Source organism: Drosophila hydei, unplaced genomic scaffold (assembly GCF_003285905.1).
Source record: "Drosophila hydei strain 15085-1641.00,03,60 unplaced genomic scaffold, DhydRS2 tig00000315-arrow-arrow-pilon, whole genome shotgun sequence".
NCBI lineage: Eukaryota > Metazoa > Arthropoda > Insecta > Diptera > Drosophilidae > Drosophila > Drosophila hydei.
In genome coordinates this window covers 1,108,566-1,126,076 of record NW_022045707.1, presented here as the reverse complement: position 1 = coordinate 1,126,076, position 17,511 = coordinate 1,108,566, and the positions used below count along the sequence as shown (strand labels likewise).

General features: G+C 40.7%; 2 protein-coding genes across 4 annotated transcripts in view; both read left to right on the top strand.

Moving 5' to 3' along the window:
- Positions 1-440: 440 nt before the first annotated feature.
- Positions 441-3,021, top strand: LOC111599902 (serine protease inhibitor 42Dd-like). Of its 3 annotated transcripts, none has more exons than XM_023315723.2 (4): positions 441-481; positions 1,508-2,379; positions 2,448-2,589; positions 2,663-3,021. In XM_023315723.2, the coding sequence occupies exons 1-4, from the start codon at positions 478-480 to the stop codon at positions 2,890-2,892; spliced, it is 1,248 nt and encodes a 415-aa protein (XP_023171491.2). In that variant the 5' UTR covers positions 441-477; the 3' UTR covers positions 2,893-3,021. The 3 variants fall into 3 exon arrangements, with proteins under 3 accessions (XP_023171491.2, XP_023171493.2, XP_023171492.2); XM_023315724.2 differs by lacking the exon at positions 441-481 and adding an exon at positions 599-618; XM_023315725.2 differs by lacking the exon at positions 2,663-3,021 and having other exon boundaries at positions 2,452-2,573.
- A 7,392-nt stretch (positions 3,022-10,413) lies between these two features.
- The window catches only part of LOC111599943 (GTP-binding protein Di-Ras2), a 49,789-nt gene continuing 42,691 nt past the window's right edge, over positions 10,414-17,511 (top strand). Inside the window, exon 1 of the mRNA XM_023315794.2 lies at positions 10,414-10,557. The gene's annotated coding sequence lies outside the window, so the exon portion shown is untranslated. The remainder of the gene's footprint in view (positions 10,558-17,511) is intronic.

Here is a 17,511-nt window from a genome sequence, read left to right as displayed (position 1 = left end):
AATTAGACCTGGTTATTAGTATAGCATCAAGAAGAATAGTATTAGTATATGTACATATGTACATGTGAATACATGTATTCTGATAAGCAGAAATTGTAAGAATAATTCTTACTCGAAGCTATTTTTCTGATTAGAACATTTCTGCTGTATCTCTCTCTCTCTCTCTCATTTACCATTTAAAAATTATAATCAGAATATCGCTAAAATGAAGAGAGCCTAATTAGCTATACATGTTACATTGCTTTTTGCTAGGCAACTACCAACAAGAGTTGATTTTTCATTTGAGTCCCTTTTTATATACTGAACCCATCAAATTGGAAAATAAGAGTATATAGACCATGTTAAAATGTATGTAACAGGCAGAAAGAGGTGTCACACAATAAGCAGCAAAAATTAACTGAGCCAAAAAAATTTACTGCTCGCTCTCGTTACCACTTTTATCGATTCAATTCAAATTATTGCTGTCTGACTCACTCCATGGGTTAGTCTCCACTATATAATCGATCAAGTCGGTTGTGTTATTCAAAATTCTCTCTTTTTCTTCGGTTTGCCTTACTTTTAATTTTAGCAGAGTGTATATGGAATAAATTATTTTAGTATATTGTTATTTATTATTATGTGAGTGATTTATATATTATATTTAATTAAAAAGTGGATTCCTATCTTTTTTGTAGCGAGGTTTTTAAGCAGTGAACGAAATTCAACTTTTGCTTGTGTTTTTTTGTGCTGTACTATCTGTTCTATATCTGTATATATAGAAGTGAAAAAAATAATATACAGTCGTGTACTTATCGCTGCCCTAGTTGTCAAAATAACAACAGTCATATGTGACAATAGGAGGTGGTAGTTGTATATAAATGTGACGCAATTCTTCTTAAAATCTTCTACTCTACTACTACTCTACTCTACAATAATTTTCAACAATTGCATATCAAATAAAGTGCACCAGCTCCTTCAAGGCGTCATAGCTAATATCATCAATCTTAGCGCGATTGTTCTTACTCTCCTCCATTGGATGCTTAAACATAGCCGCAAAAACTTTGCTTCGTGCTGCAAATATTCAGATTGAAATTTTCAATTGAGTTTATTTTAAAGTCCATCACTAGCCATACGAGATAACACAATACATAGAAACAATGCATAGGGACATCCATATGTATATACACTTACGCACCCAAGTACACACGAGTGTACGTGTGTGCGTGTACCTTAAGGAATGAGAAATACGCTTCTTAAGAGCGTCGACGCTTTGACTCTCTTGCATGAGCGTGGCGAAGTCTTAAACTGATTTGCATTCTTTTCTCTTAGTTGAGAGTTAATTCTTGCATATATGAATACATACAAATAAAGAAAGAGAGATTCAAATAAGATCAAATGAGATTAAGAGAGAGCGAGGGAGAGAGCAGTTGCTCAACTGTAAGCTAAAAATGGCTTCTTGATAAAATCCTTAATTTCGAATAGTTTCTTTTGTTTTTATTTTCCATTTCCATTTCCATTTTTGTGTAAGCTGCGGAGATGAGCATGAGGGCAGATCCATGGAGCGACTTTGCCCGGGAGCTGTACACAGCGGCATTTGATAAGGGTGTCGTGGAGCGCGGCTGCAATGCTGTCATCTCGCCCATCTCAATACAAACTTCACTGATGCTAGCCTTAGTGGGTGCGGCGGGCAGAACGGCCGAGCAGCTGCGCGCGGGTTTGCGACTGGATTCCGGCGATCTGCAACATATTGCGAGATACTATCAGGCCATGTGGACGCAGCTGTGCAGCAATGGTAAGGGGATAACATTGAAGTCTATGAATCGTTTGTTTGTGAATCAGAAGCTCAGCGTGCACCGGGAGTTCAACGCAATGGCGGAGAAGTATTTCAACTATAAGCCGGAGCCACTGAACTTCGCCGACCCGAACGGCGCCACGCAGCAGATCAACGAGCTGGTCGAGCTGGCAACGGAGCATAAGATACGGGATCTGCTCCAGCCGGATGCTGTAAATGCTGAGACGAGCGCAGTGCTTGTGAATGTCCTGTACTTTAAGGGCCTCTTCAGGAAGCCCTTCACGCCGGAGTGGACAACGAGCGACGACTTCTACATTGACCAGCATAGGCGAGTCGAGGTGGACATGATGTATCAGGAGGATAAGTTCAAGTATGTCGAGCTGCCCGAATTGGAGGCGCGAGCCATTGAACTGCCCTTTGAGGATTCCGATATCCAGCTGCTCATAATGCTGCCCAACAAAGTCTGCGGCCTACGCGAGCTCGAGCAGCAGCTAAGCCAACTCGACTTTGCTGATCTCGAGCAGCGCATGCATATGGTGGATGTGGATATCGCTTTGCCTCGCTTTGGCATTGAGTTCGATTTGGATCTTACTGAGACGCTAAAATTGGTAGATCATATATATATCTCATCTATATCTTTGTCGGATGTTAATTGCATTTTCTTTTCTTTTGATAGCTAGGCATTTGCGATGTCTTTGGCAATACGGCCGATCTGAGTCGACTCTTCCAAGATGCCACAGGCCAAAAAATCTCTGCTGCCAAACATCGAGGCTACATTGACGTGAATGAGGCGGGCTGCGAGGCAGCTGCTGTGACCTGTAAGCTATATAGATAGATAACTGTCTCTCTTTCTCTTTCTCACTCACTCTCTCTCTTACATACGTTTTATAGATCTTAAAGTCGTGCCCATGAGCTTGATTATGCACAAGAAGACCTTCAAGGTGAATCATCCGTTTGTCTTCTTCATACGCAGTAGTAAAGTCGTTTTGTTTGCGGGTCGCTTTGTGGCGCCACAGTTGGGGGCGAGTCGTGAGCCCACGCCCACGCCCACACACAGCCACACCCACACCCACACCCACACCCACACCCACAGTTCCCTAAATAGTGGAGCTCGAAAATAATTGTGCTGAATAATCATAGTCTATATATGTATGTACCGGTGTGTCTGTGTCTGTGTGAGAGAGACTGTTTGCTTATCTTCATTATGTGCTCTAAATTAGGCAATCAAATATATGTACAATTAGTTTTATCAGAAATTCATCTTTTATCTCCGAACTGCGGTTTGCAATAATAGAGTGGCGCCATCTGTCATCTGTCATCTGTCATCAAAGAGTTGACAATATAAGCAGCGCATTGATGGCAAGCAGTGCCAACTGCATTATTATGGAAGCACTTGCATTGAATCTACAGTGGCGCCATCTGTTGGAAACTAGAAGCAAAATACATTCTATTGTTGCTGGCAGTAGCCGCATTTAGCTATTTACTTCGCAAGTATTGGAATATTCAAACAATATTTACCCTCACTTCAGGGTGATCTTTATTTTGGCTGGCGATCAGGTAACTCTATGTAGAAAAGATAATGAACGCTAGGTGGCGTTTGGTGGCATTTTTGGAATTTCTTGCAATGTTTGCAACGGAAATTGAACTTAAATAACCTGAGAACTTAATAAGTGAACATTTTTGTACTCTTGGACTTCAGCTGGAATTAGCTACGACTGCTTTTGCAACCTGTTGGCCTTTTGACGTTGACTCAAGACCTGCAGCTAGTTTTCAGTGAACTTTAAGCAGTTGCCAAGACACAAGTACACTGAGAGAAATGCAAAGAATCTTCAAACTTAAATCTTCATAATCCTTCCTACCTGAGTTACATACAAATCGCGGCTTGAGCTTAATGAGCAGGTACTTATTTCAAAGAAAGGTGTGCTTTTTATAGTTACGAACTTACCCGACTTCTTCTGCAAGTGCCCAAATAGTTGCCATGCATTGCGCTGACTCAATAAACGTCTCTTTGGGCTAACCAAGTGGAAGCTAATAAATGCCAGCACTCAGTTTTTTCGTCTTTGGCCTGCATTCAATGTCAAGAGCAGCTCGTAAATTGTGACTGAATAACAGCGAGATGTAAAAGAAGAAGATGAAGAGTTAAAGCAACTACTTTGATTAGTTTTAGCTGCAGTTACTGCTGATCTCGAATGGGGATTGCAATGAGTTAGTTTGGCAACGGCTCGGGTCGTCATCAGTCTCAATGGGCCTTGCGCTCATATATTGTTGCTGTGTGTCCTGATGCACGTGTCCTGGCAACCAGCAGGCAATAAATCAAAGCTGCTGCAGCTATCACTTCACAGCAGATAGAGAGAGAGAGAGAGAGAGAGAGATAGGAATAGCCAGAGAGCTGATGGCGAAATTTGAATGCCAGCGTTAAGTGACCAATGTATAAAGCACACACACACACATAATACATACACACACACACAGACGTATGCTAGCACACACACTAATACTCACACACGAATGCGAACTCTGAGCAAAAACTCCACAAAACACGCGAAGCAAATTTGCTTCTCTTGATACTCTACAAAGTGGGTCGTATGAACTAGAACACATAGAATATAGAATATAGAATATAGAATATAGAATATAGAATATAGAATATAGAACATAGAATATAGAATATAGAATATAGAATATAGAATATAGAATATAGAATATAGAATATAGAATATAGAATATAGAATATAGAATATAGAATATAGAATATAGAATATAGAATATAGAATATAGAATATAGAATATAGAATATAGAGACTATAGAGTGTAGAGTATTTAATATTCGCATCATTTTAAACCATCCATTTTATCTTCTTACGCTTTGATATGTTTATGTTTGGGCCAAGTTTAGTTTTTGTGCCTTTTGCTGTTGCGACGGCTGTACTGGTTGACCTCGGCTGACAGACAATACCGTTTGGGAATGACAAACAGCTTGTAGGTTAACTTGAGAAATGTAAGGTTTAGCGAGGGCGGCTACAGTAGTTGCGGAGGTTATGCAAGGGAGAGAAATGGAATTAAATGGGCAAGGAAGTGAAGTCTAGAAAGTAGATCATGTGTTAACCATTATAGTATGTATCTTCATTAGATCAGTTAACTCTTGTGGCTACCCTCGCTGCAGCAGATTTTTTATATAAATACTACAAGCTGAGCTTTGTTCCATTCATGCGGCTCTGAGCCTTTGACACTCGAGCTTAATCGATATGAATCGTTATGAAAATCAGCAGCAGCAACAATTGCCAGCAGCAGCAGCAACAATTGCCAGCAGCAGCAGCAACAATTGCAGTCACGTGAGATATAATTAGAGCGAGCATTTTAATTAAATTCGCCTTTTGCTGCGGTATTTCGCATTGGACACGAATGTTGGAGGGAACTTGGCACGGCTTCAGCTTCTGCTTCTGCTTCTTCTTGTTCGTGTCTAACACGCTGCTGCGGTACACTAATTGGAACAAAATCTGCTTGGCGAAGAAAACTTCGCTCGGGTTGTTGTCCCCAACCACCGAAAAACACAAATTCTGCGTTTCGCGTTACCAAATTGAAATTAAAATGGCGATAGAAACCGCAGCGGAAACGGAAGGAAATGCCAAGCGATGCAACAGCAGCAACAGCAATGGCTGTCATAGGAGCAGCAGTAGCAACAACAAAAGCAGCAGCAACACAAGCGACAAAAGCGGCAACAGCAGCAGCAACAGCAGCATCTGCAGCAATAACAACAGCAAATAAAAAGCAAATTTCACTGCTCAAGGTGGCAATTGGCAATTGCAGCTTCTCTACAAGGTTAAGCTGGTAGTGGGTGGAGCATCGAAGAGGCACATTGATGTGGCAGCTGCTGCTGCTGCTACTGCAGCTGGCGCTGACAACTCCTTGGCAACGACAACAGTTGCGCTCAAATTGGCAAACGTTGGCAATTAGGGAGGTAAAAATCGAAATAAAAAAGGAAAGTGCATAAGTACTCTCGTCGGGAGTGCACGACTAAGGTCTACCCTGCTCAATCATGCGACGCCTCTCACACAGCAAGCATGGCAGGCTAGACGCAGCTCGTCCTGCTGATATATGCCTGATGGAGGCGAGCTTGCCTCCTTCTGTCTGTCGCATGCAGCTGCTCATAGGCATGCTACCCTCAGTTCGCCCTTGCAATGGGTGCAGGGTATACGACTGAAAAGAAGACGATAAAGTTACATTCATAATTCAATAAATGCAACGCAGCAAGAATTAAATTTCAATGCGCCTGAAGACGTGCATTGAGCATCGAGTAGCGAGTATCGAGTAGCGAGCATCGAGTATCGAGTCTGTCCTAACTTCAACTGCAGGATAGAAAAAGACGTAGAACATTTTACAATTGGATATTAAACTTTCATAAATTGTCGCCACTTAGCTGTTTCCTAGGGCTAAGTACACTGTAGGCGTGGCAAATCGAGCTATATATTGCTACCATATCAATCTCCATTGCTCAGAGCTGTAGCTGTCTCCCACACTAAGCGTAAATAGGAAACTGAAATGTGACAATTGTAGTCTATCTTAATATATATGCTATATAGTATGGCTGACTTTTGCATGCATGACAAACTATCTTTTACAGTTATGCATAGCTGTAACTAACAAGACTACAAAAAGGCGTGGCAAAGAGCAGGCAGCGACTAGCCTTAGTCATACAGTTTTACAGCTATAAATAGTCTAAGCTATGCTGATCTACTCTACAGTTAGCTTCAGGAGTTCTATGGCTCGCTTACTAGGATCGATCTAAGCATCCGCTTCTGTCAGTCTGTCAGTCTGTCGGTCTGTCTGAAAGGCTCTCCTTCAATTGTGAATTCCTTTAGCATTCTCTTTCTCAGTTACTCCACCACTTTCTTATTATCGATAAGTAATCGATCAGTTGGGTATTTGAAGCTTACTGCGCAAGTTTCTGTATTGACTACACAGATTTGGAATACTTTTGATCTTGGTTACCTTTTCGCTTCATAGATGCCCACCGCCTTGCTGTGCTCAGGGTATTCGCTAGTTGGGCACTCCCGCCTACAGCCAACTTATTTGTTATCTAAATAACTTGACAGTTAATATGCAAAAGAGGACTTCTTTTCTTCTGATATCAGCTAGAAATATTTTAAAGTCAAGGCAGTAGCTGCTGCTGCTTGGCCTTGCTTAGCTTAGGCAGCTACAGCCAGCCACCTGGAGCTAGGCGCAATTGTGCACATGTCAGTTGCACCTTTTTTTAGCTCAGCAAGGTAACTACAGGTGTGCCAGAGGCCAGCAGAGAGTTGCATCTATGATTTTTGTATATGTTCTTGCCTAGCAGCTGCACATGGCAACTTTGGTAATTAAGGAATTATGTCATGCGCACCTTTGCACACTAAAAGCCAGGCAAAGAGTTTCATCTCTTAGCCGTTCTCCCCCTCTTCCCCGCTCTCTCTGTCACCCTCTCTGTGCATATTTGTGATAGCTTTTTGGTTGCTATGGCATTTGCTTTGTGCAGATTTTGTTTGCATATTGCAATTGGCATTTAATTTTCAGAAAGTTTCCCGCAAGCATTTTGCAATCACATTTATCACAATTTTGCCACAAGCCAGTCGAGAACGAGTTGTCCATTTAATGGCTTCCACTTTTCGGGATCAGCTCCATCTGCTTCTTGCTCTATTCGGATTAAGAGCCAGGGCACAGTTCGAAGTGCAGAAGCGAGAAATGAAAATAACAAATTTCCAGGAAACCAAATTGAAACTCGTATTGAACTTACGAAAAAATGCCCAAAAAATAACAACTTTTAAATGCATTTTCACCTGAAATACGCACACTCACACACCCACACACACACACACACACACACACACAGTTGGCAAAGCTACCGCAAAAAGTGATAATAAAAATTCGTGTTCGGGTTGCAGGCGCTAGCCATGAACGCTTCACTGCGGCCATTGGGTCGCTGTAACTGCAAAAGCATCATTAAAACATACAACGAGTGCTCGACTAAGAGATACCCTATCTATCTTAGGCTAACAGCAAATGCTGTCTAACTCAAGTCTAGATTCTAAATAGGTTGGCAATCCCCAAAAAGAAAGCCATTTAATTGACTACACCTGCGCTTGATCGACTAAGAGATACCCTGCACTTGGAGAAACTCGCCTAGTTCATCAGATGAATCTATTATTACAGCTACGTTTTCTCAGATTCTTAGGCGCCCAATAGAACTAGTCAGCTTTAGAGCAAAGTGTCTGGCTATGATATACCCTGTAAAAAAAAACAATTTAACTAATAAATGAAAAACTTTTGATGGTATGTTCTAAAGCTTAAGCTAAGCAATAGTTACAGCTATTCAGAGCAACGTGCTTGACTTAAAGATACCCTGTATTTAGAGAAACTTATGAGGATCTTATATAGAGTTGAATCTGAAAGCATTAGATTACAAAATAGCTTCAAGGCATAGGCATGGCTTTAACTAGTTGAGCATGCTTGACTGATAGATACCCTGCACACGAATAGAAATCTCAAATATGTCTATCAGAATTTGCTTTTGAGCATTTATTTAAAGGTGAAGCCAAAAGTGTGTGTGACCTAACACTTGAAGCAAAGTTCTACAGGGTATTTCGAGGGGCTGCCCAATGTGTGATGTTGGAGGCGGAGATGTTAACGCTTCAGCGTAGACAGCTGCCATCGTGCGTATCTGGACGAGTCAGGTTAATGAAAAACTTGGACATGTTTGCCAAAGGTTGTTGCTATCAATGGAAGTGGGCGTGACAGGGGCAAGAGGAGTGGCTGTTGCCCTTATTCACTCTTTTTTTTTTTGGTTTTTGGTTTTTGTCAGCATGCAAAGTGCAGAACGTTGTCAACACTTTTGAACAGGAATATATATAGAGTAGGTCTAAAGCGAAGCAGATTTTAGTAGATTTTACTAAGTTGCATTAAATATAGTTTCGAGGTAAAACCCCAATTTGTGTTTATTTGGCTTGGCCTGAGTTACATTTATTTGATTAGTTCGTTGTGCGTCCTCTTAACATTCGTGAGTAGTTCGAGTCCTCAGCCAAGGCCGAGTGGAGTGTGGGCGCGTTGACAGACGCTGTCCCATTCGAGTGCCATTTCGCAGGCTAATTGTAAGCCTATCAGTTACTTTATATTGGCATTTGGCATTGCGGTTCATTCGGTTGAACATGAGTCAGTGTTACCTGGGCGAAAGCTCCCAGTCGTTGCCTGGGCTACGCATCGTGGACGAAGGACCTAAGGCGGACAGAGACAGAGTGTCGTAGCCTCGCCTTGCGTTTGTTTGTTTTCTTTTTCTTTTTTTTTTGGGCTTGAGGTAAGTTCAATTTACTAACAGTTGTCTGACAGCTTTACAGAGGCACGAGGGAAGGGGAGGGCAGGAATGGGCAGCTTTTGCCTAATAAAGAAAACTCTTTGTGGCATCTAGTTTAAATGCAAATACGTCTGTGGTTGGTTGCGACTTAGGCCAGCATTGCAAGCTAATTGCAAACATAAAACCAATTTTAATATCAGTTTCTAACAAAGTTGAATAAATCGTAATCAATTTTAATCCTTGCTGAAGTGAAAGCAGAAAGCGTTTCTCTTGATGGTTTACTCTGCCGTAATTATCTTACTTGCGATTGTCCTTGCCGTGCTTTTAACTAGGAAGAAGAATCAGTAGGAATTAGAGGGAGATTCACGATGAGTTCGATGAGATTGAGGAATATTTCCGAAGTGGACTGGAAAATGGACGAAGAGCTGCTTAGGCTGTTTTGATAGTATGAAGTCAAAGCGAAGTGAAAGACCATGTGGAAAACAACTGAAGAAGAAGTGAAAAACCAAGTGAAAAACCAAGTGAAAAACCAAGTGAAAACACAAGAGAAATAGAAGTGAAAACCCAATGAAAACCAGCTGAATAGTCAGTGGAATAGATTGGAACTGTCTAAAGATGTTGCTCGTTAGTAAAGTGAAAAGTGTTTCAAGTAAATGAAAAAAAATGGAAATTGATTTACTCGATTTGAGGGAAGCTTAGGCTGATTGTAAGAAAGACGAAAAACCTCAACCTGTTAGACAATGAAAATTGGCGAATTTGATAGACAACGCGGCTTCAGATTGCTAGAAACCTGACGATTCTTAGAAAATAGTTGGAAGACGCCACAAGTCGAACTACCTAATGAGTTAATAGTTATCTACAGCTGCAGGTATTTTAGAAGTTGCAACGTTAAGGCCATAGAAGAGCCATGGAGCCGTAGCAGCAACTGCCTTAGGGCTGCAAGTTCAAACTTTGTTGGCCAAGTGACTTCGGTTGGGCAATTGGTAGCAGCTGCTGCGAACATGTCCTGCCTTCCAGTCCAAGCGGCTGAGGTCGACTCGCAAAGCTATTCCAAAGCTGCGGTGCGAGTCCTGGCTAAGTGGCAAGGCGAAGGCAGCGCTGCTACTGCGATGCGTCTGCGCGTTGGGCCGCTGGAAGTTTTGTTTGGTTGCAAGTGGACGTGCAACATGTTGTGTTTTGAATGCTGTGCGGCAAACAGTTGGCGCCAGTTCATAAAAGCCAAGTGCCAGGCCAAGCACAAGCCAGTCGACAAATTGTATGCGACGCGCGCGTCTCGCAGGCCAAAGAGAACGCCTAGAAAATAGACTCGAGCCTAGGAACTGTGACTAAAGTGAATACCTATATATATGTATATCTATGTGTACATAGATATATATAAAAGTGTGTCTACAATAAATCAGCTGCTTAATCAATCTCGTCGTTGACCTTTCGTCTTTACAGCATTTGGCGATTAAGTATACGCCAGGTAAGCCCAACTAAATCCCTCTGACCCAGTGAGCGCGGCGAGCTGTGTGCGTGTGAGTTGCCGTCTTGCATTTTACGAGCGCATTAAGGCCTTAAACAACAACAACAACAACACGAACAACAATTGTGCATAGCACGTTTTGTTGCCAAAGTGTCCAGGTGTAAGGCTCCATAAAGCACACTTTATACACAAATTGTGTTTACGATTGCCGTCGTCGTTGATCTGCTTACGATTGCCTAATGAAAATTTATTGTAAGCGCATTAAAATTTTCGAATATTGAAGGATTCCTTTGCTTCTGACTAATCCGCCTGCTTCCTGCCTCTCTCTCTCTGTCTGTCTCTCTGTCTGTCTATCTGTCTGTCTGGCTGCCTTGGCTGCTGGGGTGGGCGTGCCAGGAGGCGGGGGCATCTATACCAGGAATTCTGTACGAGGTAGTGTTGTGCATTTTTATTATGTTCGCATATGGTAGCTGCTCCTGCTGCTGCCCCTGCTCCTGCTTTATCTGTCCTCCTGCTAACTGCTCGCACACTTCTCCTGCTTCCATCTCCTGCTCGCTCCTGCTACATCTCCACCTCTTCTTACTGCTTCATACTCCTCCTGATCCTGCTTCAGCTACATCTACCCCAACTCCTGACTTCTTCATAATCCTCCTGTTACTCCTCCTGCTATATTTACCCCTCTGCCTGGTGCTTCACACTCTTCCTGCTTCATCTCCAGCTCTTTCTTTCCTCTTCCTAGTTCATCTCCTTCGTCCCCATTCTCTGCCACACCTCCTTCTGCCCCGCCTCCATTGAGAAAAAAGGCTCTTCAAGTTTTTTTATTTTATTTTTGGGCATCGCCTGCAGCTCGCCTCGCAGCAACTTGTTTTGCAACTCAGCAATAAATTCAAAAATTGTGAAATAAATATGAATAAAGAAAAGAAGAGAAAGAAAGAAGAACAAGCGCAACACGAGTTGCTGTATTTATGTCCTTTTACATTCACATTGCCTTTTCTATAATCGGATTTGAGTCCCAAACCCAAAAGCTGTTTCTCGTGCTGCTCTATTAAAGGATGTGTGTGTTGCGTGTTGTGTGTCAAAAAGCAGTTAAGACTTCTTCTAGGCGAGCTCAAATGGAATCTAGCCTGGATTAGGCTCAGCCACAGGCAGCCAGAAGAATGCAAAATGTGGAAATTATCAAGATATATATAAAAAATATTAAAAATATATATAAGATGTAATAAAATAAATAACATAAATATAATATTTAAAATATGCACAAACTATATAACAAAAATAATATTTAAAATATAATATGATATGATATGCCAATTGTGCCCACTATATGCCAGCATGGAGTTGGCCTAAAAACGAAAATATTAAATAAACAAAGAAAACTTTTGCTTCTTTTCTCAATTTAATGTTTTCCTAAGATAATAATTGTTGTTTAGAATTTGGTTTAAAGAGCGCCACTTGTCCTTATAGATTTCAAGATGTAAGAGAGTTTGTCGTTTTTCTTTTTATTCCTTCGCTGCCCTCGCTCTCACAGTGCATCGACTTGATCATGGCATTCGGCGTTTCAGCATGTGAGAAACTAACCATCGTTTGAGTAGTGCAGTTGCTCCTGCCATTGGCTAAATATAGAAATAGAGAGGCGGACAGCACGACAGCCAGCGGCGCTTGCTCTCAGTTGACTAACTTAAGGTCAAACCATACATATACATTATTAATAACATAAGGAGTAATATCCAGCCATACGCAGCTAAGAGAGTGAGAGTTATATATTGCCACGGCAATATCAGGCGACACTGAAGCGCCATCTACAGCATTTAGAGCAAGCTCAGATTTTTTAGTTTACTCTTAAATTCGCATCGAAGAGAGGCAGATCAAAATGTTTGCTAACATAAGCCAATGTAAACATAATTAAACAATTTTAAATAATATCTAATTTAAGCTTCTTCTATTTATTATTTTTATTAATATTCCTTTCTCTTTCTAACTTCATTTTGCTTAAAAAGCAACATTTTCTCTTTAATTTTGTTTATTTTTATGCTCAACATTTCATTTTTAATAAACATATTTTATTTATTTTAATTTTAAGTTAATTAATTGTAAAATATAATTGAATAATTATAAATTGTTTTGCTAATTGCCGTTGAAACATAGAAAAAATCTCCTTTTGCTAATTGCATTTGCTTTTTATATGAAAAGTAAACATTTAACATTTTTTTTATTATTTTTTTTTGCAGCATTTGTTCATTTTGCAGCTGTTTAGCCTTGAATTATGAATGTTGAAAGTTAAAGCCAGCTTTAAATGTTGCTGAAAGGAATCAGAAAAAATGCAAAGAGTGGAGCAACTTCGCTCGGCTTATTGACTGAGCTTCCTGCATTCGAAGTGTGCGAGAAACAAAAAGAAGCCGCTAAGAAAAATCACAACGGCTTAGCTTAAACACTCACCTGCCGTGGCACACACAGACATACACACAGACACACTGGCACACTCATAAATACGCAGTCATGTGTTTATGGTAGATTAAACGTTCTGCTGCCCCAGCTGCAAATGGGGAATAACAGGCACATTTACACACATCCATAAACACACTTACACACGCACACATACATGTACACACACTCATAGCTGAGGCATGTGGCATGCCTGCCTCTGGCTGATATTTTTCCATTTTTTCTATACTCTGTTTGCAACGTGCAAAAAAGTTGATATAGCTCATGGAGACCAGCTATGACACGCCCATATAGGCGTGGCTAGTTAAAATGTTTATATTTTAAAGACTTTAAATTGAAGTGCTTAAATATAGTCACGCCCACTTATTAAGCGTAAGAACTTGTTATAAATTAACGAGAATGTTTGAAGCGCGTTGCTTCGGCTCTGCTCTCAGCCTTTTCTTAGCCATTTTTAGCAGTTTTTTGGCTGTTCTTCTGAGTCTTGAATTGGAGTTGGTTATATATCCTGTTTAGGTATCATCAAATCGTACTGTTATGTCTGTGCATCTTCAAACGCAAGTAACTGAAAGTTACAAGCTGTTTTAATGCGAGAGTAGCTTAAAGAGTTGCTGAAAGTAGTTGAAAATATTGGAAAACTAAATATTTATTTACATTTTATAAGTAAAACACAAATCTATGTTTTGTGGCTCAGTAATTATTTAGACTACCCTCGTAGTTCACAAGTTGTAACTTATGGACTACATTAGTGCATATATAGACCTATATAACTTTATATCAGAGCAGCATTAGCTGCTGCTTTTTGTTAAAGCCAAGTCTAACTGTCTAGCCATATTCTCTCTAAGTGGCTATGGCTATGGAACTTGGCTTAGATTGAATAGAGATTTTTTAGCGTTCATTTTTGACCAGTTGCAAATCTCTATATATCTAAACTATATGAAAGATAGCATAAATTGTAAATAGCTCATCATTTTCCTTTGAATTTGAAATTTCTTATTGGATTCCAATTGCATTTCGTCTTTTGCGATTCTCTTGCTTATTCCTGCAGCTCCTCTTCCATTCTGAAGAGAGCATTGTGTCCATTTGTATCCGCTCTTCTGTTGATGCTCTTCCATTATTTTTTTGCATTCTATTTCAGATTTCACATTTTGTTGCTTGTTTTGCCAAGCAGCGCATTGCTTAGTCGCTTATACCCGTTCGAGGCCTTCTCTGCTGCTCAGTCTTCAGTCTTTTCTATCTCTAAGTAAGCATCTCATTTGGTTAGAGCAGCTGCTGCTTTACATGGAGCCAAAGCAGCTGCACAGCATGGGCAAAAGGCGAAGCTAAGGATAATCAAGTCTAGACCGGATGCTGCAAATGCGGCACTTAGTTAGCGTTACATCCGGACCTGACTAGCAGGCCTACTATAAAGGAATATATATGTGTGTATGTGTGAGTGTGTGTGTGTGTGCATACGTACAAATTCAATTTGAGCTTCCATTAAAGTTAGTCAAAGTTAAAGCCACGCCTCATTTGTCATAGACAAAGCAGCGCTCGCTCTGTCTCCCTCTCTCCCTCTCTCTCTCACTCTGCGTATGACTATTGTCATTAATTATATTTGTGGCATTTTGAGAGCCTCTGCATTTGATGCTGTTCGTTTTATTGTCGGTCAACGCCTTGGGTCGGGGCCTTAAGGCCGCGATTCTAGTGCAGCTAATGAAGCAGCCCAAATGCCACGCCTCACGTGACTTGAGCTTCTCGATTGCTACGCTTTATTAATGAATCGCGCCTGCTGAGTCACTCCAAATACCCTTCGCCTACTGGGGTATATTCTTTTGTTAGCATTTGCATATTACGCATACGCCGCATGCGACGTGGCCCCAGTTGCCAGCTGAATGGAGGTGAAAAGCACATAAGTGGGCCATGGGCTGCATGCGACTGCCCAATACTCGTTCAGCTAATAGTGAGAAGTTAAAATTATAAGGAAATCATAGAAATTATAGAGTGCTGGCCGTAAAATCTGTCAAATTTGTAATTCAAGTCAAATGTTAAGTGATTATAAATTACATAACAATTAATCCATTTGTTGAATATAAACAGTTAAAGCACGTTAGAGTAGGCCAACAGGTCAATCATAATCCGATTGCAAGACATTTGTGATTTCTTCTCTGTCTTTCAAGCTGGGATTTGCCACGCCCCTGCGAACACACAAACATATGTGGGCCAATCAAATATCGACTTAAAAGAACGAATATACCCACTTAACACGCAATGAAGGCGTATTGAAAACAGAATTGCAAGGGCTATGCAAAGTGTAAATTGAAAACGAAAAACGCATAAAAAGCCAGGAAAAACTGAAAGAAAAAATTATTTTTACAGTTCACATTCATTTTTTAATAGGATTTTATTTTTTGTATTTTGTTAAAAAAAAATTAAAAGCACATAAAAAGGTTCAACAGCGGCTGCCGCCTTCTATTGCCGTCTGTCCAGGGCGAAGCGCTCAAGCGTTTAAATGGCAGACAGCTGCCCCTGCCCCTGCCCACTGCCCGCCCACTACCGCCTTGGGGCCTGTTATGTGTGTGTGCACGCCCTAATGCGCCCATTTCCACTTACTTTAATAGTTTCTGTTCTTTTTCGGGCATCGAGCACTTGGCCGCACTCAAGACCTTACAATGCGGCACTCCGAATGGCTCTATAGATGTGAGTGCGGCTAGTTCCAGTTCAATATTTAAGAACTAGTTCAGTTTTGATGATCAATCTCATAAATGTTAATTTTTTATTTATTGCATTTATGATTTAGTTCATAGGTCAAAAATGAACTAGTTCACTTATGAGCTAATAATCCTGCTTAATCAGTTAGTCGTTCTCTAAGTTTACTTACGAAATATATTGGTTGACGAACCGGAACGAGTGCTGCAAATACTAGTTTAATTTTGAAGAACTAGTTCATTTTTGACTTAGACACTATATCAAAGCTCAGTAATCATTCAGCAGTGAACTAGTGAATTAAATTGCTCACCTTAATTCCAATAAATTTCTTTGTTCATTTCAATGAACCGTTCAGTGGAACTGGCTCGCAACAAAACTATGGAACTTTTATAGAAATTGCTTTACTTTTTATAAGCAATAGAATACCTGTGGACGAAGTACACAGAACTGGTCACTAGAAAACTTCACTAGTTCATATGAACCAAGACGCTCAATGCAAAGTTCTTAAGGGCGTCTGCTCAAAATTGTTAATAAATGGCTATTCATGATGGATAATGGAGTAAGCAAAGAACATTATGTGATGAACAAATATTGAACAAGTTCACTAGTTCATTTCAGTGAGCCATTCCACTGCTATGTGCTCTGAACAAAATTACACAGCTCTAATAGACATCCTTCACATCGAACGCATACACAATACACACACGCACACCTGTACACACACACACACTCACACACACACAGAGACATTGTGTTTATGGCTGTGTTTGACTGCTTGAACTTTTTGTATTCGACTTTGCCCTAACCAGGCATTGATTAAAATGCCACAAACAACTGATTGCTTGAGTATCCCTTTTAAGAGTGTGTGTGTGTGTGTGTGTGAGAGTGTGTGTATGGGCGTGTGTGTGTATCTAATGGTCAGGCAGATTTTTGTTCAAGCACTTTTTTGATTGTTTCTAAGCCAACAGTTTATTGAAATTTTCAACAAGTTTTTGCAGCAGTCTGTGTGTGTGTGTGTGTGTGTGTGTGTGTGTTGTGTGAGCGCGTCTTTTGATGGCACTTAATGACTACATAATGTTCAGTTTGAGTATTCCAGGAATGTGGGCCAAAGCTTTTGGCAAACAGAAATTGTATTTTATTAAAAGCAATTTCAACTTGGCGACAAAATGCCCCAAGAGAACTAGCGAAAGAGACGGAAAGAGAGAGCGAGAGAGAGTGGGTGGGGCAAGAGCGGGGGTAGTTAGAGCAAAACGTTTTCAAGCACGTCTCGCAACTTGATGTTTTCTAATGGCCGCAGTTGAGATTATAAATTATGTATGAACAACAAAAATGGCTGACGACAATTTGTATAATTGCAGAGAAAAACAGCTTCGTGACTGAAATATATATATAGAATATATATCACATGTACATATAGAGATAATGCGCCAGAGATGCATAATAGATAACGTGTCTAAACGGCCGACGACTAATTAAGAGATAAAACGCTGCCGCTGCATGTGCCACGCTCATTAACAATGCATTTGCCACACAAAATGTCTATAATTTGATAACACGGCCCGTTGCACAGGGCGATGCCATGCGACTCGATACGATGCGATACTAGCTAGCTATTTGCACTCCATCAAGTGGAAAATCAAAGCGCAAATGGCTCCAGGCAGTCGCTGTGCTGACTGTGTCATACTCTGTTCCGCAAAGGCAAAGGGAACTGTGACTTTTCAACTGTGACTGGGAGTGACAGGGACAGGGACAGGGACGAGGACTGTCATCACAACGAAGTTCTCTCTGTCTTCCACTCTTCTTTATCATTCTCTCTGTTTGCATATA

Coding starts and splice junctions, on each gene's coding strand:
- LOC111599902 (XM_023315723.2), top strand. Junction 2,380..2,447: donor TTACTGAGACGCTAAAATTG/GTAGATCATATA, acceptor TTCTTTTGATAG/CTAGGCATTTGCGATGTCTT. Junction 2,590..2,662: donor CGAGGCAGCTGCTGTGACCT/GTAAGCTATATA, acceptor TACGTTTTATAG/ATCTTAAAGTCGTGCCCATG.